The 24,569-nt window shown below is 42.3% G+C and overlaps 1 protein-coding gene across 2 annotated transcripts in view; it reads left to right on the top strand.

Moving 5' to 3' along the window:
- The window catches only part of TADA2A (transcriptional adaptor 2A), a 30,878-nt gene extending 10,420 nt beyond the window's left edge, over positions 1–20,458 (top strand). The window contains exons 8-16 of one of the 2 annotated variants that reach the window (XM_007438792.4): positions 2,082–2,154; positions 3,219–3,282; positions 6,290–6,333; positions 7,244–7,354; positions 9,995–10,066; positions 12,416–12,548; positions 14,490–14,533; positions 18,227–18,300; positions 20,044–20,458. In XM_007438792.4, the coding sequence (XP_007438854.1) occupies positions 2,082–2,154; positions 3,219–3,282; positions 6,290–6,333; positions 7,244–7,354; positions 9,995–10,066; positions 12,416–12,548; positions 14,490–14,533; positions 18,227–18,300; positions 20,044–20,229 (801 nt within the window). In that variant the 3' untranslated portion in view covers positions 20,230–20,458. The remainder of the gene's footprint in view (positions 1–2,081; positions 2,155–3,218; positions 3,283–6,289; positions 6,334–7,243; positions 7,355–9,994; positions 10,067–12,415; positions 12,549–14,489; positions 14,534–18,226; positions 18,301–20,043) is intronic. The other variant, XM_025173555.2, reaches the window with a different exon arrangement.
- The last annotated feature ends 4,111 nt before the right edge of the window (positions 20,459–24,569 follow it).

Raw genomic sequence — 24,569 nt, 5'->3', positions numbered from 1 at the left:
AAAGTTGCCAAATTTTGTTTTAGAGTCTGGAAATGTGTGGTGAAACCTGGCAATTTTATCTAATTATTCTATGATTTCTCCATGAGAGCTGCTGATTGTTATTATAATATTGTACAAATGTTTCAGTTTATTGACCACCTGTTACCATTAATAGGTGATGTGTTTCTTGGCTATTTTTGACTTCTGGTCTAGACCATAATCTGTTAATAAGTTTGCTTCTGTGAACTACCTTGGAGCTCTGCTGAAGAGCATTATATAAATCTTTTTGATGAATAATGGAAAATCAACAACTTATGGTCCCCTCTATATACAGTACTAATCTTTACCCACAGTTGAACTCAATGTCATGTAGTAGAAGCCAGTTGCCCTGCCAGAGAGATGTTACTTCCTCCACTTCTCCTTGTCCTCAACTCCTGATCTCAAAAATGCCAGAGCAGTTGATGAAAAGGCTACAAAAATGAAATTTGGGGACTTACTGTAGAACGTTAAAACACAGCAATTACCCACAGTGTAATCAGTGCTTAGAACCAGCAGGGGGAGGGTAAAGCACACTTAAGGCAAAGAGACATACCAGATATAGCTGGTGTGATGTCCTTTACCAGATATATAAAATATCTATTACAGGTAGTCTCCGTGTTAAGAATGCCTGGGTTACAGACGACCCATAGTTAAGAACAGAGTCTGTTGTAGCAAAATTTGAGTTGAATACACAATGGTTCATGTTCATTACACAATACTACTTATACAGTATTATACAATAATACTGTTCTAGCTTACATAGAAAATCGACTTAAGGACAGACGTTGGGAACAGAACTTTTTCTTAAACTGGGGACTGTCTGTATTTGCAAGTGCAACTGTTTACTACTATGACTCTCTGAAATGATAAATGAATTTGTGTGGATTCACCCCCCTCGCCAGACTAATATTTCATTCTGGTTAGGGCTGGACAAGAAATAAATATATTACTTACTTTTAATAACCTGTTCCTAATTAGCAAGGGAAAGTCCTACTTTCTCATAGTGAAAGATTAAAGACCAGTTTGGGGGCAATTTACTTTTTCTACTAGTTTTATTACATACCTGTATTCTTACAACGTTTATTTATTTGGAAATGTACAACCCAGTGTTCTGTTTCAGGAGCCCCCAAGGCAGATTATAGCATAATTAAAACAGTACAATAATCCAAAATATTAAAAATACACCCACAAAATCCAACAAACTCTAGGCAGTTATAAATGCTGAAACCACTTATAACAGCAAGCTAGAAATTAAAACAGTCCAAAGTAAAACTTAACCATGGGAACTAAGCCAAAAAGGGCTTTCCCCATCACCAACTTAAACGTGAAGAAACATGGTAAAAGACTTCTTAAGTAACATTGCAATAACCCACAGTTAACTATTATGTGGTGAAGACAGATATTCTGCAGCAGGTTGGAACCGAACAGCTCTCTTCCAAGTCAGACAAGAAGGACTGTTCAATCAAGGTTGCCATTCAATACAAAAGAGTGTAAAGTGCAAATCTTTAATGCCAGTTTATTAATCTTTAGGATAGGGCTTGTTAGTATCAGAAATTTAAAAAATACTATTTAGAAAACCGAAATTCCAGTAATGGACCCACTTCTGCAATATTTAGTATCTTTACTGATGGGTCAGATGAAATCTAACCAGAGTATTTTCTACCCGTTGGATTCTCTGGAAGTTTAAAAGTTCTTTTTTCTCCATACTCAGCAGAAAATAGTTGAATTGCTCAGTACAACTGGCACTTTGACCCATTTGTTCTGTGAACATTTTTGTAAAGAGAAGTTGCTTCAGCAGCTAGGTGCACACGGGCACTCTTTAAAATTAGCCAGCTGCATTTTAATCAAATGTATTTTGTGAATCCAGCCTGTGCGATTAAGCTTCATTGGTTTGTACATATTCAGAAAATCATGTTCATTAATCAGTGTTTCTTGGTTAAACATGAGTAAGCATGTTTGTGAACCTTGCCATACTCAGTTATTTGTCTGCCTTCCAACTCTATGAAGAGTTACTGAGAGCTAACTGGGAACAATTTTTCCTCTTTTTGATCCGTTTTCCACAGGAGTTTGACAATTATGCTGAATGGGATTTAAGAGATATAGATTTTGTGGAGGATGACTCAGACCTTTTACACAGTGAGTTTTGCTTCCATTGATGAAATCCTGAATATTTCCCCTTTTCTCCACCCCCAGAGTAGTAAAATCTCCTTGGAGTCAGTTTTGATTCGTAATGATTTTGTGAACATGTCCATGTAGTTTTGTGTGTGTGCGTGCGTGTGTGTGTGTGTGTGGCAACAGTACAGAAGTAGTTGCCAAGTAATTTCTTCCAGGATTTTTTTTTTTTTTTTTAATTCTAGTCTAGTTACAGCTTAGAGTTTCCTGGTAGTGTCCCATCCAGATATTTATCAGGCTGGACTCTGCTTAGCTTCCAAGCCCAGACAGACTTGGCTGGAGCTGCCATTTGGTATCCAATAATATTGAAGTCCTTGGAAATATGCTGGTTTTCTTTCTTATTATTTGAAAATGCATATTTCACACTAGGTTACCTTTTAAAAAAAATAGCAATTTTAGGACATTTTCATATAAGTTTTCCACAGCACGAAACATCTTTACGCTACAGGGGATTATTTTATTTCTCAGTCTGATTTATTTATACTTCAAGGCAGGCGCTCCCAAAGCAACTCACAGCATAATTACACTATAAAATTCATCTCATAGAACATAAAATCACAGTTTCTAATAAAACAAAACAGCATCGCACATTTGCAACTATCAGACAAGCAGAAGCTTGGTATGGAAAAGTCTCACAGCACATAAAAAGCAAACCTTAAAATGGACCTTGGATGTAGAGTGCTGAAATGAAGAACATGGCCACGTCAGCAGGTGCGTGGGATTCTGCTATTCATGAGCATACAACAGTCACACTGAAGGGCATCCTTCATAAATGGCTCCCGACCATAAGGGTATAGGTAGGAAGAGAGTCTCATATGGCAGTGCCTTGAAAAAGATTTTCTTCAAAGTCTGAAAGCAAGATTTGGGTCACCTTGTTTGCTCGTTCTTGTGCCCTTTTCCACGCTGTAAAGAAAACAGGCAGCTGCTGTGGAGATTTGGAAGATCAGTGTTGTATTCTTTCCCTGCATGAAGGATTTTTATTCTTTTGGTCTCTCTCCCCACCCTCCCTGACACTGAACTTTTCACAGCTTTGAAGATTGCAGTCGTAGATATCTACCACTCTCGGTTAAAGGAAAGGCAAAGACGGAAAAAGTGAGTCCTTGGCAATTTTTCCCCCTACTGTTTCACCACAGTTACACAGTTCCTTGGAGCTTAATTGCAGTTCTGTACCAAAAGGGATAAACATGATACAACAGGAACCAATTCTGTTAGATGCTCCATTTATATATGTAGCAGGAAAGGTATGGTGTTAGATGTTGGCATCAAATGGGGAGTACTGATGAGGGGAGTTGAAAGGTGGAGTGGCCAGATGTTTATACTCTTTTAGTAGTTACAGTTCTTAGAAAAGTAGGAAGTTTGGATATGCTTAAAGTAAAGACTCTCCCCCACCCCCCACCCCGCCACCTTTTGGGTCAAATAGGCCCTCAGAATTCCTTCTTTGTTCCACCTCTCCAAAAATCAGGTTTTTCATCACAGAGCGGCCCACTGTCTACCTGGTAGAAGGTGAGTGTTCTGCTCTAGAACCTTGAAGATATTGTTAGGATTGGCTCCTTGCCTCCGAAACTGGAAACAGTCAATCTGAAGAACAAGAATTAAAGAGCTCTGATTAACATTCATTAGAAGGAAGGTTAAGGTTAAGGTTGAGGTTGCAACACAAGAATTCCAATGAATGCCCTACTTTCAAGTGAGACAACCAGACACCCACATAAATATGTGGATGTGTGTGCAATTAAAGATGGCAAAACTCTTTTCAGTTTCCTTCCGCTTTTTCTGTGCACAAGGCTAGTAGTTAGCCTCTTTTGTGAAGGAAAGGTACTCTACATCTGTTTACTGTCTGAGTGACTGGGATTCCTCTCAGTATGAGAACTAACTCATAGATGTCATTGTTCATTAAGAGGTATAGACTGTGCATAACTTGATATAAGTGTAATGGCACATCTTGGACTGCCTAGACCAATGTTTCTCAGACTTGGCAACTTTAAGATGGGTGGACTTTGACTTGTAGAATTCCTCAGCCAGCCATGCTGGCTGAGGAATTCTACGAGTCAAAGCCCACCCATCTTAAAATTGCCAAGTCTGAGAAACACTGGCTTAGACTCATGTGGCTTGTCCCCCACTCTGAGAAGTCCTGTTGCAGATGGTGCCGAGACTAATTCTGCTTTGTTGTTGTTGCTTATCCTAACTGTGAAGCAACCTGCTGGTAGTGTAGAGGCCAGCCTTCTTAGACGTGAGATTAATGTTTTCCTTTTTGCCCAGGTCTTTTGGAAATGTTTGTGAATGTTTTAAATTTTTTTAGCTGGGTATTTGATCAATTTATTTGAAAGACACCTAGAGCCATTAACACGAATGAGGGGCAAGTACGTTTTTAAGAGACATGAATACATTCCATCCTCCCTGCTTCTGTGCACTTCCATTTCAGCTATGCCTGGTTCACAACATGCTGCTGACAAGTTCGCTAACAATACTTTTCATCCTGTATTCAGTCAGTGACCTCATTCTCCTTAAAATTATCTAATGACTCCATCAGTGCCCCAGTATTTTTCAAAAACTCACTTCAAATTTGGCTTCATTAACAAAAAGGTTTGACTCACCCGACATTGTATACTTCTCCCAAACGAGAACAGAATATTTTCTGGAAAGGATCCTCTGTTGCTTTCCCCGTGGCCAGCTAAAATATCTGTTGCAGTCTTTTCTGTAGCATTATGGGAAGTGGTTAGACTCATGATTTGGTGGAATCTCTTCTTGAAGGGAACAGCTAGACTATATGAAATGGAGTGGGAATGAGCCACTGTCTCCAGCTTTGGGAGGGATGAGTAGTTTTAGTGTCCCCAAACTTGCATTTTTAAAAGATATTTTGCCTCTGCTGACATAATGTTGGCCCTAGTTTTAGAAGGTCACAGGCTGCCTAAAAGTTGCATAAAAGTACCTCCCTTAACCACTAGTTGTTGTAGATCAAAATGGCTTCCAAGGCTATTTTTCTACTTGTGTTTCCATTGGATGGCTCAAGTTTTTCTGTCACACTAGTTCAGTGTTTCTCAACCTTGGCAACTTTAAGATGTGTGGACTTCAACTCCCAGAATTCCCTAGTCAGCATGGGTTGGGGAATTCTGGGAGTTGAAGTCCACACATCTTAAAGTTGCTGATGTTGAGAAATACTGCTACAGATCATTGCAATTATGTCTACTGTGTTTATAAAATGTACAGAAAAAAAAAGAATAGAAACAGGAAATAAATGTAGTCAGCTAGATAAACTGAAAACTCAAGAGGCTGGTCACCCCTCTTCTTCTGCTCATTGCTCCACGCCAGGTATTTTCCCAGCACCCCGAGGAATTGAAGTACATGGTTAGTTGTCTTAGTGTTGCTTTATGTAAAGTTGAGACAGTATTATAGTGGCTGTTGCACCTACAGTGATGGGAATCTATTTGGAGATAATTTATTTGCAAATTTCATCTGCTACATCCAACCACCTAAACTGGATCACTGCAAGCCTGTCATTTGGCATGTCAGCAATGTTCATTTTAGGAATTTGAAAAGGTAGCCTGTAGCTTGGGCATTTGTTAAAAATGAAACGAAGTGGTTGTATGGTCTGCCCATTGCAAATGAAGATCCTATTTTGCACAGGTCCTTGGAGCTGGATACATCAAACAACAGAGTTGGACTCTTATCCCCCCAGCATTATTTAAAAAAAAAAAAAACTGGCCAAGACTTTAAAAATAAAATTTTATCTCCAGTAGGCAAGCTCAGGTTCCCAGGCTGTCACTCTGCTAAATGAGTAGGCCCAGAAGGAAACTTTTCTGCCTCCTCCAACAAACTCTAACAAGCCTTTTCTGGGAGATCATGAAGGAGAAGATGATGCCATTTCCCTAGAGCAATGTTTCTCAACCTTGGCGGCTTGAAGATGCATGGACTTCAACTCCCAGAATTCCCTAGCCAGCCATGCTGGCTGGGGAATTCTGGGAGTTGAAGTCCACGCATCTTCAAGCCGCCAAGGTTGAGAAATACTGTCCTAGAGGGCGCTCTAGGTTGTTGTTGGTGTTGTTTGCTGCTGGTGCTTGTTCGTGCTTAGAAATGCTGTTAATAAGCACCTTTTAACTTACAGAATCATAAGAGACCATGGACTAATCAATCTCAGAAAGTTTCAGAGTAAGTACCTGAAGTAGTTGACCTTCATTTGATGCTGCCTCACTAAAATTAGTCGGAAACAGTGCCACTTGATTCACATTTTAACTATGGCTTGCTCTTCATGTAATTATGTCTGAGATAAATGAAAGACAAGTTACAGGCTTCTGGGGTAGGAAAACATCTGCTAGCCTAGATCTATTGTGTAATTGAAGCAGACTCTTGGATGGGAAGTCTCTGAGACCTCCATGGAAAAGCAGCATATGCATTTTTAAAATGTGCAGCGTTCTTTTACAGTGGTGAAGCATTTGACATTTGTTCCCCAAAATCATCTAGACCCCCTTTGACTGGTTAGCTTAGTTATATCTGTCTTCACTGCCTCATTTATCCTACTGAAACCTATGAAAGGTTTGGCTTTCTCTGGTTAGAACATTTTGATTTCACTCCTCCTCCTTTCAGTACTAACATACAAGCGTGTGGAAGGTGTTAATACCTGTGCCCACACAACATCAACCATGTTAGTGTACCAGGTTGTGGCAGATATTTAAGTGGGGGGATGAAGGAAGGACGATATAAGGCTTAAACCGGTCTAAATTCCAATTATATTGATAAGAGTCTAGAATTTGGAGAACCCCCATAAAGTAGTAAAAGAGAACATTTTAAGGTGATGTTGGCTACTTCTGTCTGATCTTAGCACTGTGCAAAGTGTTAGGAATTCTGGGATTGCAGTCTCAACCAGGGGTGTCTTCATGCATCCTCACTGCAACCACGTGGTTGTGGCCCCCATCTTGACTTTTTGACACCCCCCTCCTCCCCATGGATGCCCTGGTGTCAGCTTATCAGCACAGCAGCATTTGGGGAAATATGACTTTAGTATTATATTCTTGACTCAGTATACATTAAGAGTGCCACTTTCGGTGCATTTGTCTTGCAGTTCTGGAAAGAAGATATCCAAAAAAGGTTCAAGATCTCTATGAGACAATGAGGCGCTTTGCAAGAATATTGGGACCAGTGGAACATGATAAATTCATAGAGAGCCATGCACGTAGGCATTTTTAGTTTGTCTTTTTCATATTTATTTACCTTTCTCATGGGAGAGAAATTTTTCGGGGATGGAAGGCTCAACCCTGAATGTAAAATACATCTTGGTGCACTTGATATAGAATTACTGTGTTTCTTGCCACAAAATGAAAGACAGAGAACGCCTGTTTAGTGAATCATGATCTGCTTAGTGGAGGATGATGTAAAGTTGGAGCTTCTCTAAGCTTTTCATAAAAAAGAGTGGTATTGCCCAGACTCACACACATTGAATTTGCTTTTGCCTTCATTATATTGCTTTCTGTAAACCATTTATATACTGCTTGTCATAAAATATTTCAAAGAGTAAAAACAGGGATAAAATAACCATGTTCAAATTAAAATGGATAAGGAGTGAATTAATGAATGCAATATAATAATTAAAAATCTACCATTCATACAGGGAAGATTGCATGGTTAATTTATTTTTTCTACTTTTAGTTGATGAGCCTGCTTGAGTTTTAGCACTTCAGTTATAAAATGTGTTGACCAGAATGGGTATTACAGCTGCTTTGGATGGCTCTTAGTAGAGGAAATCAGTATGTAAATAAAATACTGGTCTGTGTGCACAACACATAGTTTCCTTTTACACAGGCCCTAAAGAAAAGCAGTAATTATCTTGTCAGAAATTGTTGCTTAGAAGTTAAACAATTTTATTTTTCTTTTCCTGAAACAAAATACCATGTGTGCAGTTCTGGCTATCGTTTCCCAAACAAAGCAATAGGGTTTTAAAGGGTTGATGCAGACGCACTGAGAATTGGAATAAACCCAATTAAATTAATTAGAGAAATTAAACAGATCGATCTCTTACCTTTAATAAGGAATGTAAGAACAAAAGCCTCATCCTTGTGTCTTTAAAAGGAAGTATGTATACACAACCCACTACAATACCATCTAATAAAATGGTAGTTTGGAGACCTTCGGAGATCTTTCAGCTTACAAAAACCTCAGAGTGACTTTTCAGTGAAATGTCCCTAACTCAAAATGGGGTGTTCCACATTCAAAATATTTGATTTGAAATGTTTTGCACAATGTTAATTCGTCTTAATTACAGGTCCCAAGGACTGAGCCAGAAACCTTACCTGTTGTCCATTTCTGTAAATTAATATTGTAAAAATATAGAACCCATTTAGAATTTTTACCAGTGTTTTTCAAGAGTTTGGTTTTTACCTTTGACAAGTGCTGAATGTCATTTTTCACTGTCAGTGTTTTACTCAGTTGTTTTACTCATTTTGTCAGTTGTTGATAGGTGGAAACTGCTTTTGTCCACAGGAATGATCAGAACAGCTCACAGCCCTCAGTTTGGGTTTTCTCCTTTCAGAGCTGAATGAGAGGTGCCATCGGCCCCATTGCCTCACTGCATTTCCACCATCAGTGCAGGGTTGTGACAACCCTGCAGCTGACTGGAAGCACCTTCACAAAGACCACTTTTCTGTTCATTGAACTGGAAAATTAGTCTAACTGATGCTCTAAGGCAGTGTTCCTCAACCTCAGCAACTTTTAAGAAGTGTGGACTGCAACTCCCAGAATTCCCCAGCCAGCTATGCTGGGAGTTGAAGTCCACACATCTTATTGTTCAGGTTGAGAAACACTGCTCTGGAGAGAAGAGCTTGGAGATTGGATATAGACCATTAACTACCAGGGCCAGATTAGATCCTTTCTCCCTCTCACACATAGATACATATCTCAAATATAATATTATCAATTTTAGGTGCCATGAGTTGCTTTAGAAGCCAATTTTAGCCAAGTGGCATGCTGTAAATCAGAAGTGAGCTGTTTTTTTGTGACTAAGAGCTGCATTTTTCTGGGGAATTCTGGGAGTTGAAGTCCACACATCTTATTGTTGCTCAGGTTGAGAAACACTGTTTGGGGTGGTTTAGTTGGGGTGGTATAGTGTTAAAGGTGTTGGACTACAAACAGGGAGACCCAGCTTCAATTCTGTCATCAGCTACAAAAACTCTCTGGGTAACTTTGGACCAGTCCCTCCCTCTCAGCCCAAGCATTGGTGTGATGCAGTGTTAAAGATGCTGATTAAGAGTGTGGAGTCATGGAACCTCCCTGGGGACTTTGGGCCAGTTCTTCTCTCTAAATCAGTCTCCTCTCTAAGTCAGTCTGGTCTAGTGGGGAAGGCACTGGACTAGGAGCAGGGAGGCCCAGGCTCAAGTCCCTCTTCAGCTGCAGAAGCTTCCTGGGGGACTTGGGCCCATCCTTCTCTCTCATCTCAAGAGCCAGTCTGGTCCAGTGGTGAACTAGAAGCAGGGAGATCCCATAGAAGCTCCCTGGGGGACTTCACGCTCTCTTAGCCCAGCCTACTCCAGAGTTAAGCTCTCATCCCAGCCCAATAAAATTATCATGATGCTTCTACTGCTTAAAGAAAGAACAGGATATTTTTGTCTTTTTTTTTTTTATCATACTAACTTTTTACTTCTACATTTTAACATGTTGCTTTTTTGTTGAAGTTTTTAAATGTTTGTTTTATACTTTATACAGCACATAAAGTATCTGTTTTAAATACAAATAATAAATCTGTAAAAACAGAGGGCCACAACTTAACCTGTTCTTTATTTTTTTTTTCCTTCATTTTTCCATTATTCTAATGGGGACACAGTGGAGTTTGAGCTGCGAACTGAAATCAAACGCCTACAGGAATACAGGGTAGCAGGAATCACCAATTTCTGCAGTAAGTATGAACTAGATCAGTGTTTCTCAACCTCAGTCACTTGAAGATGTGTGGACTTCAACTCCCAGAATTCCCCAGCCAGCCATGCTGGCTGGGGAATTCTGGGAGTTGAAGTCCACACATCTTCAAGTGACTGAGGTTGAGGAACACTGGACTAGATAGTATGGGAATTATTATTTAGTATGCACTTGTAAGTACAGTCCAGGTAGTTGTTGCTTACCTTGTGCAGCAACCTTTCACAGTTATGATGGCGGAAAAAAACCCAACTTTGCGGCCAGTCCTCACATTTACAACGGTTGCAGCATCCCATGGTCACATGATTACGATTCACGTATTTTCCAACTGGCTTGCGACCAGCAGAGTCAGTAGAGAAGGTGGAAGTAAAATCGTAAGTCAAAGTCGTGTGATTTTTTGCTTAGTGATTGTGGCACTTTGCTTAACAATCGAGTGGGAAGTAAGGTTATAAGCCCATTGTGGTCACGTGGTTTTCCACTTAGTGGCCACAGTGCTTAGCAACCAAGTTGCTGGTCCCAATTGTGGTCACTAAGTGAGGACTGCCAATACAGATAAATTGTCTGTGTCTGTTGTGTGGTACTGCCACTCCTAAATCAGAAAAGTCACTTGTGTTTTGAAACCTAAGCTGTTAGTGACAACCAGCACTCTGAATAGAAGAGTGCCTTGGATATTTAGGGAATGCCCCAGATGGCAATTGCTAAATTCTGCAGCAGTGACCAATTCCCAGTGCACCTGAGAATGAGCTAGCTGACTCACAAACCCATGTGAGTACTTTTCATCAGAGAATACGGTAACTATGTGCTCTGTCATTAGAGTCCAGCTTCCTGCAAGAAAAAAATAATCTGCTGTCAGCTGTGCCCAACAATTCTTAGTATGAGAGTTCAAACCATCAAATATTCAGGATCCCAAAGTAAGCCTTGTTTTTGCAATAAATTACTCTAGGAGAATGAACCCTGAACTCATTTCAGTCTCATACTGAAAACAAGTTAGTAATCAGTTAGCAGAGCGGGGGATGCTCAGCCTCACTCTGGCATCCCAGTATAAAATGGGCACTATAAATACAAGCAGAACTGGTCTTTTCCAGCGAGCGTTACAGGTAGACCTCAGTTAACGACCACTCGTTCAGTGACCGTTCAGAGTCATGATGGTGCTGAATGAGTGGTGGTTACAACTGATCCCCGAAGTTCCAGCTGTCCCAGCATCCCCACAGTCATGTGATCGCAATCTGGGTGCTTGGCAATTGGCTCGCACTTACAACGGTTGCAGTATCCCATGGTCACATAATCGCGATTTGCAACCTTCCCTGCCAGCTTTCCACAAGCAAAGTCAGTGGGGAAGCCAGCAGGGAAGGTTGCAAGTTGCTCGGGTAGGTCTCCCCCACCTGCACCCCAAGCCCCACTGCTCCCACGCTGTGTCTCCCCCACCCCTCACGCATCTTCTCCCACCCGAAAGCAGCCACCCCATGCCCCGCCACACTTATGCTGTGCCTCAAGGCCACCTGCACACCCCCTCACTCCCTCTCCACCCAGCAGCAGCCACTTACCTGCCTGCCGGCCTGCTTGCAAGCTGCCTGGGACTTGCAACTTCCTGCCGACTTCCCTGCTGACTTTGGTTGTTGGAAGCCTGCAGGAAGTTTCAAGGAGGTGCTCACTTAATGACCCATGATCCTCAGTTAACCATGGCAACGGGGACTGCAGGGATTGCTGTCGCTAAGCGATGTGGTCACACTTTATGACCACATCACTTAGCAATGGAAATTCCAGTCCCAGTTGCCATTGTAACTCGAGGACTATCTGCATTCTGAAAAAACCCTATAGTCAGGTTATGGAAACAACGAATTTGGGTTTACCTCTTATTATGCACTCAGAGAACCATAGCCTATTCTTGCTGTCTAATATGAACTGCAGTAGTCATTTATATATGGTAGTAGTTCTTAGTAGTCATGAGAAAATACGTTTCCTAGCTTATATTGCACCTCTAGCAAATCTGCGTGACTTCTCAGGAAATTTCAGACACTTTGATTTCATTGCACCTGATTTTTTTTTACAACTAGGTAAGAATTATTTATAGCCGTATTCAGTTTTCACATGATCTGATAAACATTAGGATTGTTTTTTTCAATGATTCCTTGGCTATGTGCAGTCTTAAGATTTAGTGGTAAGGGTTAGCATTTTACCACATTTTACATTTATTATCTTTGCACAGATGAAAATTTGGTTACTTTTGAAGGGGCAAAATTACTTGGGTTTTTTTGACGACTTTTTTTTTTTTTGGAAAATCTGCCACAGCAGGCCTCTTACACACACAACTCTCCTCTCTGTTCTCTGGGCACAGGTGCGAGGACGTATGATCGCCTCAAGAAGGTGCGCGAAGAGGAGCGATTAAAACGCACCATGCTTTCCGAAGTCCTTCAGTACATCCAGGACAGCAGTGCCTGCCAGCAGTGGCTCAGCCGACAAGCTGACATGTGCGTCCCGGTTTGCTTTGGGCTTAAAAGAAAAGAAATTGGGTATTTTTTAAACTGTCAGGTTTGCTTGAGGAATGAATGATTAGATCAGTGTTGTCCAAACTTGGTCACTTTAAGATGAGTGGACGTCAACTCCCAGAATTCCCCAGCCAGCATGAGTTGAAATCCACTCGTCTTAAAGTGGCCAAGTTTGGACAACACTGGATTAGATAGTATAAAAAAAAATAAGCCACTAGTTATATATCCATCTTTTGAGAGCTCTGTCAATCTTGGGTGAAAATACAGGATAAGTTCAGGTTTCTTTTATAAAAGAAGGAGGGGACTGGCCCTTTTAAGGACATTCCCAGACAAAGCAGATATCCCTATTTTCCCAGATATGAGCAATTGTTCTTGGGAAGCAGGATGTGCACATGCTGTGCCAAGCCAGGCAAGAATCCAACCATCTCTGGCTTCTGAAAATTGTGCAGCCACAGCACACCCGAGTTCTGGCACTCTCCTGCATCTGTGGCTGACATCACCCCCAACTTCTAGTCAAATGTTGGGACCAACAATTAGGAACACCCCACACACACACACAACTGGCATGAGCATGAGACCTCCATCCAGGTTCTTCAGAGACGACTGGCCTCAACCTCATGTCCTTTGTGGAATCCAGATTGACCACCCCCAGAGTCTTAATGCTTTTCTGAGCTCATTCACTCCTAGAAGCAACAGAGAGAAATCACAGGGAGGCCTTTATCTTCTCGGCAAAGGGAAAAGGTGGTGGGGCTCAGCTGAAACTGCGCTTTGTTGCCACCCTCCCCCCTACTGCCCCCAAATAATGTGCCCCCTTGATTCAGTCTAAGCTTCCCCAAACCCTGCCTTTATTGGTTCTTTTCTCTGGGAGGCCAGCACTCTGTCTTCTCTTGGTCCTCAGCTGCTTATGGGGTTTTTGTTCTCCCAATCTGTTGCTCAGCTGCACAATGCTACAGCTAAAGAGTGATACTTATGCATCCCTGGCCACCACATTGGGTCACCTAGCTGCTGTCTGCTGAAGACATATGGGGCACATGGCAAGAAACAAATTATGTAAACTCAGGATGTGGCAGGAGAGAACATACTGAATGAGGCATGCAAGCAGTGAAGGAAGAGGAGATGCCCACCTTGGGGGTCTGCAGACACAGGGAGCCTCCTTGCAATGCAACCTTTAATCCTGAAATGAAAGCAAACTTGGTAGCACAGGGCCTTGGAGCTGGAGGGAGGAGAAAGACCTGCTATTGCTGTAATACTACTACATCTCTTCCTCCTATGCCGCTCACCTCAGCAGCAACAGCACCTCTTCTTGAACTCATTTATAGAAGAGATACAGCTAGTCCTCGCTTAACGACCACAATTGGGACTGGCAACTCCATTGCTGAGTGACACAGTTGTTAAGCAAGACATCTTGTGACCACACCTGACTTACAGCGTCACTTTTCCCCACAGTTGTTAAGCAAATCACCACAGTTGTTAAGCGAGGCATCGCATGACTGCAATTTGTGATATCACTGCCAGCTTCTCCATTGACTCTGCTTGTCACTGTGAAGTGTGCAAATGGCAATCACATGACTGCGGGACATCATAAGTGTGAGGACCAGTCATAAAGTTACTTTTTCAGTGCTGTCATAACTTTGAATGGTTGCTAAACAGGGCAGTTGTTAAGCGAGGACTACCTGTACATTGCAGGAAACCCTCACCAAGTTCAGGCCTACTACTACAGCTGGAGAAGCAACCATGTGACCCACTTTCCCTTTCTTTCTCCTCAAGGGCTGCAGCCTGGAAGCAGCTAGCACATCGCTTATTTCATCATGGGGGAAGGGAGGGATCTGAGAGCTTTGCCTTGGGGCCCAGAGAGGTCTACTTAACCCTAATGTGTGGAACTTACTTTCTGCTAACCTGCTTCATTTTTTCCCCCATTTACAGCGATTCTGGCCTGAGTCTCACAATACCAGTTACATCAAATTCAGGTATTTTCTTCCATGCTCATCCATCAGTTGTTATGCTGAAAAGGGAGTCGGGCTCCCTAACTATTAATGCGCTCGCCATCTCTCCAGTTTGAGAAGGAAGGCCTTGGTGAAAACTGTTCTGAAAGATTGGCAGGTTTCTGGTTCTCACTCCCTTCTTTGCAGAAGGCCACAAATGGATAAGTAGGAATTGTTTTGTTTGTCATGTGCTTCTAACTGAGCACAGTGGAAACACAATAAAATAACCATAAATATTAAAATCAATTTAACCTCCTAATGTAACATCAGCTGCACGTAAGCTAAAATGCACGCAACATATATCAACATAATTCATTCAAATTAACAGGAAATGTTTTTTTTAAAATGACTTCAAAGAGCCCATAAAAAAGAAGCAGTTGTGGTGGTTTTTCAAACTTACAAGTGCCCAAAGTAGGGTTTTTTTCAGCAGATTATTTTCAGTACAGACTCCTTGGTGCTCTCTGAGCTTGGTTGTTTGCTTACAGGCATTTCATGACCCGACTGTATCAACAGTGCTAGTGAGTGTGGGGTTTGCTCCCTGTTTATATACAGTTTTCTGCTTGATTGTTTGCCTGGTGTTTCTACCAAGGAGAAAATCACACCTCCACCAACACTAGCAGGGCAAGCCACTGTATATAAACAGGGAGCAAACCCCACACCCACTTGCACTGATGATGTTACCTAGTTGGGTCATGAAACGTCTGCAAGCAAACCACCAAGCTCAGAGAGCACCAAGGACTCCACAGTTCAACTCTGAGCTACAGATATTCTCTTCTCTTGGTAATTGCAGTATGCTACACAAACAGCAATCCAGAAAGTCACGATAGAACATTAGAAAACTTGCAGTGAAGCAAGCAGCGCGCACAAGAAACACACCCTTTCCAGAATTACCAGCCAACTGGATTTAAGAAAGCCAGGACATCCCATGACATGTTACAGCAATGAAGCATTTATTACACACATCCCTGTGACATATTCACACTCATTATGTACATGACTGATTGTTTGACAGGTGTTCACAAGAATGTGCAGCATGCACCCATAAAATGGGTCCTAGGATGTCTTTCCCCAATCAGGATCTTGATATTAAATTGGGAATCATTAGAACACAAATGAGGCATATATGAAACACATTAGCAATTAATGTTACTTGTAGGACCTCAAAGGGGAAGGGAAGCTATTGAATGTAGATGATGATGATGATGATATTTATTTATTTATTTATTTATATTTCAAATTTATATGCCACCCGTCTCACGAAAAAGTGACTCTGGGTGGTTCACAATAAATAATGATATGACAAATAAATGATGATGATGATGATGATGATGATGCAAGAATGTCTATGTTACATCCAACAACTTGGAAATACAAGCTTTGGCCTGTCTAGTCCAGTTTTCTGAGTTACACTAGCCAAATAGGCACCCTTAGGGAGTTCATAAGCTTCTAGGTGTAGCTCATGAGTTTGCCTAGCCTTTTTGAAAGCCATCTAAAATAGTGGTCTGACATTATTCCATTCCACCATTCAGCTACAGATTCTGTAAAGAAGGGTTCCCCTTGATCAGTTTTGAATCTCTCCACATCTAGTTTTAATGGATAGTTCCAATTTCTAATATTAGGAGAGACAGAATCTTCTTTTTATCCATCTTTTTCTTTCTGTGCATGGTTTCAGATGCCTCTCTTCTGTCTCCCTTCACCTGCATTTGCTCCAAGCTAAAAACTTGCAGGCTGTGTTCTTTTTTTCATTTTAAGAACAACCACTGTCCATAAGGTAATTATCACTGGCATTTCATTTCCCTCTGAGCTCCCTGTTTACATTTTCTCCCACCCACTCCTTGGTGTATATATAGTCCTATTTCAGAATAACTGTGAATGTATCTGGTGGACTTCAATCATGCCACCATAAGCGTGTTAATCTTTAAGGTGGCACGGGACTCTTTTGTAGGCTTTGCTGCAATAGACTAAGACCACGGGAAATAATAGTGGCATTTCTCTTGTGACAGCTCATTGCCTAGTAAATGCTCCTACTCATTTACTTAACTGCATCTTTCCAGTGACTACCTCTCATAATGTGAACAAGTTTCAGTGTGAATCATTCAGCTACATTTTTGGTGTCTGATGGGTAACTTGCTCAGGGCTTGAACCTGCTCAGTAAGACCACCCAAGCCTGTCAGATGTGTTCTGAATACTCAAAATTGCCTGTTCTCTGCATGGACAAGTATGGCCCAACACACAGTAGCCATAAGGGGACATTTGGCTTCAGATGTCCACTAAATCTAATGGCTCTTCTAAGGGAATTACTTTTCCCAGCTTTATGATAATGCCAAGTATTGCACACCATGATCCTCAATATGCTCCTTCATTTCCTGCAAAATATCCTGAAACACCAATTAACTTGGTGGGGCTTAATTGCTAAATAAACCCTTGGAATCGTAGAATCATGATTCCTGCCCAGGGAAGAATTCTCAGACCATCGCAGACAACCAGCCACCTAACCTTTGCTTGAAAACTTCCATTGATAAAGTCCTCCATGATTCCAGGAGGTAGGCTGTTCCAAATCTTCATAGCTCTCATGGTCAGGAAATTCCTCCTCCTCTCACGTTTGGATCTGCCTTTGTAAAGCCTCCACCTGTTAGTTCTTGTTCCATCCTCAGACCAGCGTTTCTCAACTTCGGCAACTTTAAGATCTGTGGACTTCAACTCCCAGAATTCCCTAGCCAGCCATGCTGGTTGGGGAATTCTGGGAGTTGAAGTCCACACATCTTAAAGTTGCTAAGGTTGAGAAACACTGTCTCAGACACTATGGAGAATGTAACTGCTTCCTCTTCTGTGGGACAGCCCTTCAAGTATTGGAAGACTGCTATCATGTCTCACGTTCAAATCCCATAGGATCCTGTTAAATTCTCTAGATTACCATTGAAATGCAGAGGTTTATAGCAAAGGCAAGTCAAGAAATTACCTTATTCTCCTCTGAGGAGCCTTCCCCTTGGGTTAAAGACTCCCAAATATGTTAGTACAGCATTAAGAAGCTGTACTACCATATTTGGGAGTCTTTAACCCAAGGGGAAGGCTCCTCAGAGGAGAAATCAGGCCTCTTTCTTCTCTGGTACCTCAGTGGGAAAGGGGGTGTCCTGGCCTTATTTTGGTCCTGCCATCTCTGCCCCTGGCAAGAAAGATCTGTGATTAAGCAGATCTTTCTTGCCAGGGGCAGAGATGGCAGGACCAAAATAAGGCCAGGACACCCCCTTTCCCACTGAGGTACCAGAGGAGAAAGAGGCCTGATTTGATTTGATAGTTATTAATGACTTTGGAAGATAGCCCAAGATCACAGATTACGGGTAATCAATAGCATCCAGTTTCTTCCATTGCCACACTACAAAAGGCGGCTAATGCCTTCAAAAGGCTGCTTTGACGAAAAGCATATTTTTCCCCACACTGATGCATCAGTGACTCCAGTTGCACATCTCAAGGTTAACCTTTTTGGCCCTCTCAGAACAGGGCCAAAATCGAAACAGTGGGGCACCTTTTTCATAAATCTGTCTGCCCCCATTTTAACCATCCCCCCTCTCCTCCTTCCCCCTTCTAATCCCCCAGCGCCTGTGTGGGAAATACAGCAAGAACTGGTTCTCCAAATCCTGCCTCCTTCTAACCAGAGTTGGTTGTGTTACCTTTCCACAGGTAGGAGAAGCGCCCCCCCGCTGAACCTCACTGGCCTCCCTGGGACAGAAAAACTGAATGAGAAAGAAAAAGAGGTAACAGAGACAGAAACTCATTGGAAACAGTAACCCCATCCTGTTAAATTACTGTTGGCCTTGTTTGGACAACGCGGATTGCACCCAGTCGAAGTGTTTGTAGTCCCAAACGCCTGTTTTGTCTGACAGATATGCAAATCTAGTCTAGTGCAAGGAATACGCTACTGTATTTCCTGCTCATGTAATCTTTTCCATCACTGTTTCATAGGAAACCACCATTGTTTTCTGGGATTGGCCTGCAAATGCAGGTCAGTTGAAATGATGCCATCGCCAGACAGGGCTTGTCCAAGGAAGAACTGTGCCAGTAGCTCTGATCACAAGATGCCCGTGTGTATAAACTATCAGAGTGGCAACTGGGAACGCCAGCTTCCAGGAGCACATAGGGGTCTAAATATTTTCCCTGCCACCCTTACCAGTTCAATCATTTTCATGTTCAGACACACGCACCAGAAGTAGACGAAATGAATTCCTTGTGCAAAAGGGGGGGGGGGAATTCAGGAAATATACAGGAGAAATAGCCTTTAAAAATCTTAAAAACTTCCTTCAATTCACTGAATTCCTGAATAGAAGTGCTTAGGACTATGAGGTGGGCATATTTTGGATTATCTTCCTTCCTTCCTCTCAGGAAAGTAAGAGATTTGTTGCCTCCCCCCCACCCCCAAATCTCCCAAACCTTCAAGACAAACTCTGGCTAGCTATTCAACTGATACTTTTCATGCCTTTCAGTGTCACGGGTGAACCTTCTTCACCCACAGCCTTGACAGAAGCTTCATTTTCCTTGGTGGCTGCAATTCTGCTGGGTTATATCAGAGCATTTCCTTATTAAAGGGGGAAGGTTTATTAAATGTGGGCAGCTGGTCATTATAGCATTGGGAACTTAAGAAATGGGCTAGAGTTTTTAGGATCTGCTGGTGCTGTTCCAGCATTACTGAGTCAAACAGCAGATTTTGACCTAAGCTCTTATTTCAGCCTCCAGCAGAGGCAAGGGATTTATTGTGTACTGTAATTAATGTCTAGCATGTAAGCCCGCTGTCTGCATACCTCATTCCACAGACAGTTTCTGCTTTCCATAGTTGGCAGAGCCACATCCTGAGTTTATGAAAAGGTACAGAAAAGGACTGACTAATCTTGCTGGGGAAGGGGGGGCAGTTAAGAGACGGCCTGATTAGCACCTGTCGGTCATCCTGTGTTAAGCACAGCTAGATCTCTGAGTTAGAACACCCAGCTCTATTACGAAGCAAACTTTCCTCCCCTCCAGCACACCCAATTTTAGAAGAGTGGAATTTCTGTCTGTTATCAAGACCAGATGTTTTGGACACAGGGTATCCTCTTCCAACAGATGGTGGGGAGGACATGTTGATTCCTTAAAGTTCTCTACTGCATCTATACTTAGGTGAACTGCTCTGAAAATTGTATTGATTTATTTAGTAAATTTATAGGCCGCTTATCTCATATATGTGACTCACCAGTTCTCAAGTTCTACTCCTTGCGCAGCGAAGGGGACAGTGCAGCGAAACTTCCCTGCCCTTTGCAGCTGGCGTGAGACCGCATATCCTTTTGCACTGCACCCTCTTAAAAGGTTGTGGCACAGTTTTGAAAGGTGTCCATTATCTAGAACGAACATTGATGGGTCATTAGGCAGATGCAGTCTTGGTGAAGATGGGAGGGAGGGAGGGAGGAAGTGAAGAGGAGTGGGTGATGGGGATGCGAGACACATGACTAACCTGTTGTGGTTTCTCTTAGCTCTGCCAAATAGTACGGTTGGTTCCTGGAGCGTATTTAGAGTACAAAGCTGCCTTAGTCAACGAGTGCCACAAACAAGGGGGCCTGAGGCTAGCTCAGGCCCGAGCCCTAATCAAGATTGACGTGAACAAGACCAGGAAGATCTACGACTTCCTCATCCGAGAAGGGTACATCACCAAAGCCTAACGGAAAAGCAATCACTATGGAAACTTTTCTACCAGCGCTTTTGATGCAAAGACTGGGATTTCTCCTATCATGGCTGCCGTGCAAGATGGAGAGGCCTCTTTGCAAACTTCCTTTACGTTTCCCTTCATTGGTTCGTTTTAACTCTGGTGTATAACGATTGTGTGTCCTGTGCTGCTATGAACTTTTTGGAAAGAACTGTAGGACATGTAATCTATTAATAAAATATGAGTGGGTAGTTGTTTCTCACACTTCTTGTAGCTATAAAAGAGAGGCATGGAGGATTTTTGCTTCAGTGCTACCAGTGGCATAACTACAGGTCTGAAACACACTTCACGCTCACTTCTTGGAACACGTTTTGTGCTCAGCTTTTGTGTGGAAGAACCAGCAGAAAAATTCCGCTTCAGCTCATTTTTTCAAGAGGCTCGGCTCATGCTAGAGGAGAGAAAACCTCCACCACATGCTCATATTACCCCATTCTAAAATTACCCCATTCAGAAGCGGGGAGGAGGGAGCAAATACAGTTCAGGATGATGTGTGGAGCAGAATAATTATCAATCACCTCTTTTTTGTGTATCTAAATTCTGTATCAAGAATTTGAAGTATGTGCACCTAGGGTGTTTTTGGGGTGGCTGAACTGGTAGGGCCATGAGATTTAGGATGTTGAAAGCAAGAGTTGCAGCAAAGAGATTGACTTATGAAGGAACCAAGTGTTACTTGACTACTGCAGTAGGTGCTCCTGGGGTCACAATCCTGGCAGCCTGCTGTGAGTACTGAGCACAGAGGACTAGCCTTTGTAAGCATCAGCACTGGACTTCTGTTACGTGCTTCCCCAAGACATCTTGGATCTCGGGCTGTAGTATGAGCTAGCCAAGCTATGTGTGCCTTTTTAGCCATGAAAACTAGAAACTTGTCAAATTATAAATGATGCTGAAGTACAGCTCATGGAGGCCCTGAATTGTCTTGGGCCCAGGTTATTTGAAGGAGTGCCTTTTCCCAGTTTCATCTGCCTGACCCACCAGATCGGGGAGGCAGGGTATGTTACGGGTCCCCTCCATTAAGGAAGTCCATCTAGTGGGACCAAGAAGAAGGGCCTTCTCTGTGGTGGCTCCCTCCCTGTGGAACATCATCCCCGCAGAGATCAGACTGGCCCCCACCTTGATGCTCTTCTGCAAGGCCCTGAAGACATGGTTTTGCCAGCAGGCCTGGGGATCCCAGGTCGACCCAGAGTCCCACCAAATGGCTAGTGTAGTGTTGTTGCTGGGCGGTGGAGTCAGTTTTGTATTGGATTTTTATTCTTGTAAGCTGCCTGGAGTCATCGTGAGGTGGCCATATAAATTTTAGAAAATAAATATCTAACAGCCCTTCAGGAAGCCAAAAGAGCTTTGTCGCTAGGAAGCGCGTCCTGCTTTCCAAGACTGCATCAGCAGTCCGGCTGGTGAAACTTCTAAAAACGACCCAGAGCGCAGCAAAATTCTACCTCAAGCCTGGCCTGTGTTTGTCATGCAGCATTAAAATCCACGCAAAACGAAAAGGTTAAAGCTATTGCGCTTTAGCAATAGCGATTCCGTTTTCGAGAAGGTAAAAAGGTCCTGCTTTGAACTCAGAACAGGTTCAGAGCTCTGTAACCTGGAAAGTAGCACAGTAGCCCTAAAGCTTCCTCAGAAATAAAGGATTTACTAGGACAGTCTGATTTAGACTGATGGCGCCGTGTCAGCCTGGAATTTTAAAAACCTAAGCAGGGTTGGGCTGGATTAAAATCCCAAAATTTTAAGCTGGGCTGGGAAGTTTAAAAAAAAAAAAAGCAGTGGAAAACTCCTTGTGCACTGCAGTCAGAAAAACAACGAAGAGTCCAGCACAAACTGAGGGAGTCTTCACCTTTACATTTACTATACGAAGCTGCTTTTGCACACCACAAGTTTCCCCGTGACATCACGATTGCTGCAAACAAACAGCCCACCAAAGAAAGTGTCGCCACCATTCTAAATATAACTCCTGTGCCATTCAAAGCCGTGCAATGGGAATAAATTCAGCAGCTGGGTGTTTTTCAAAGGCAGGGCGAGAAAGGTGCACCTGCTGCTTCACCCCCTTAGTGCATCTCTTAAGGCAGAGCAAGGCTCAGAAGAGGGTTGTCACTGAGGTATGGCTCCTGGATCAGACAACGGGCGTGTGCATACAACACTGAACCATAAACTAGCTGACTGTATGTTAGCCCTGGAGTCGTTTTACAGATCCAGGCTGCGTGATGAGTTAGGGTTCAGTGTGAATCCTAAAAAACTGGATTCATAGATGTAATGGTTGGTAGGGATCTTGAAGATCATCTAGTCCAACCCACTGCCTCATGCAGGTGTCCACTATTCAGCTTCCCTTACAAATGGTCATCCTTCCTCTATCTTCTGCAAAGGGGAGTCCACCATCTCCTGGGACAAACTCTTCTTCCTGATGTCCAACTGAAACCTACTTGTAATTTCACCCTACAGTTTCTTGTCTTCTCTTCTGCAACAACGATGAACAAGCCTTCCCTCGTTTTCCACATGAAATAGTTTCAGATACCTTGAAGACCACTCTCATGTCTCCCTGAATTATTCTCTTCTCTGGGTTCAACATATTGTTCTTCATACATTTCTCCAAATATTTCTCCAACCTTTCACTACGGATAACCACGTCATCTGAAGGCAGCCAATCTAAAAGATGCAAGGCTAACAACATGGAGTGAAATTAGACCATTATACGTTTGAAGCCTGATGGATGGAAGAACCATGGACAGCTCAGTGCAGTCTTCCTCTAACTGGAACACTCCAGATGTCTCGGCACTGGCCACAGTTCCCAAGCAACATCTGGAAGATGCTTGGTTGGGTAAATCTGGTTTCACCTTTCATACTTAGATCCCACACCTGAAATATTTCTGTCTTTAGAACCAGCTTCAGAAATGTTTATCTCTAAAGCTCACGCAACTTTCGGTCAATCCATTTATTGAAATTATTTGTAGGTCGTTTTTGCGGCACTGCTGTATTTTTTTGTCCAAGCTGCAGTTTTTAATAAATTTGCAGACAAGGTAGGATTTAGAGAATGTGATGTTTAAATCAAAGAGACAGCAGTAGCAGTGTTGATAAAACAATGTCCTATCAAAAGCAGCAGGTTTGGGAAGACAGACAGAAAAAAGCCTCAAAGTAGATAGATATAATCATAATAATTTAATAATTGATTAAACTTGTATGCCACCTGACTCTCAATGACTCTGGGCAGCTCACAACGAACAAAGTAATTATAATAAAATCAATAACACTTAAAAAAAATAAAGATAAAAGATGGCAAACATGATGAAGTGAGGGGTCTTACTCTCCTTCAGCAAAGGGCTAGGTGAAGTTAATTATAATATAATATAATATAATATAATATAATATAATATAATATAATAAAATATAATACATTCTCATACATCAAAAACATCCCAGACACAACCAACAGGCTGCTACAGCCACATGGCATCACTGTAGCACACAAACCAACTAAAGACCCCCAAAACATCTTAAGAGTAAGCCAAAAGACCCAGTAGCCCAAGAAGGAAAAACAGGAGTCATCTACACCATGCAATGTAAGGATCGTGGCAGCCACTATGTAGGACAGACAGACAGAAGACTGGCAGAGCACATCCATGAACACCAACTAGCATTCAGAAGACATGATGAAAATTCTCACAACACATGGAGAAACAACCATAGTTTCAACTGAGAAACTATAAGCATCTTAGACCAAGCTAAATCCAACAATGCGAGGGAATTTCTGGAAGCTTAGTATTCAGACAAGGCAGCCATCCACAGGCACACAGAGATAAACAACATCTACACACTATTCAAAAGAGACAATAGAAAGGAAAACAAAAGACCAGAACTTCTCCTCACCAGCAATCATCACCCAGATAAGCAGAGATTAACTCCAAGATTATCACCAGACATACAATCAAGCGGTAAACAATACCCTAATCAAGGAACTACCAGAGGGAAAAAATAAAACAAAGCCTACACCCCCACCAGCACTGGCAAGGCAGGCCACAGTATATAAACAGAGAGCAAACCCCTTTCCATTCTAGCACTGAAGATGTTACCTAGCCAGGTAATGAAACTTTTGCAAGAAAACAACCAAGCTCAGAGAACCCCAAGGACTCCACTACCAAGGAGAAAGCTACACCCCCATCAACACTGGCAGGGCAAGCTACAGTATATAAATAGGGAGCAAACCCCACCCTCCCTTGCCCTGATGATGTTACCTAGTTGGGCAATGAAATGTCTGCAAGCAAACCACCAAACTCAGAAAGCACCAAAAATAACATAATGATATAATAA

The sequence above is a fragment of the Python bivittatus genome, unplaced genomic scaffold (assembly GCF_059951505.1).
Source record: "Python bivittatus isolate LINGU-HERP-01145 unplaced genomic scaffold, Pbiv_v1 ctg000690_np1212, whole genome shotgun sequence".
Classification (NCBI taxonomy): Eukaryota; Metazoa; Chordata; class Lepidosauria; order Squamata; family Pythonidae; genus Python; species Python bivittatus.
Note: the sequence above shows the minus strand (reverse complement) of the source record. Positions and strands in the feature narration are given on the sequence as shown.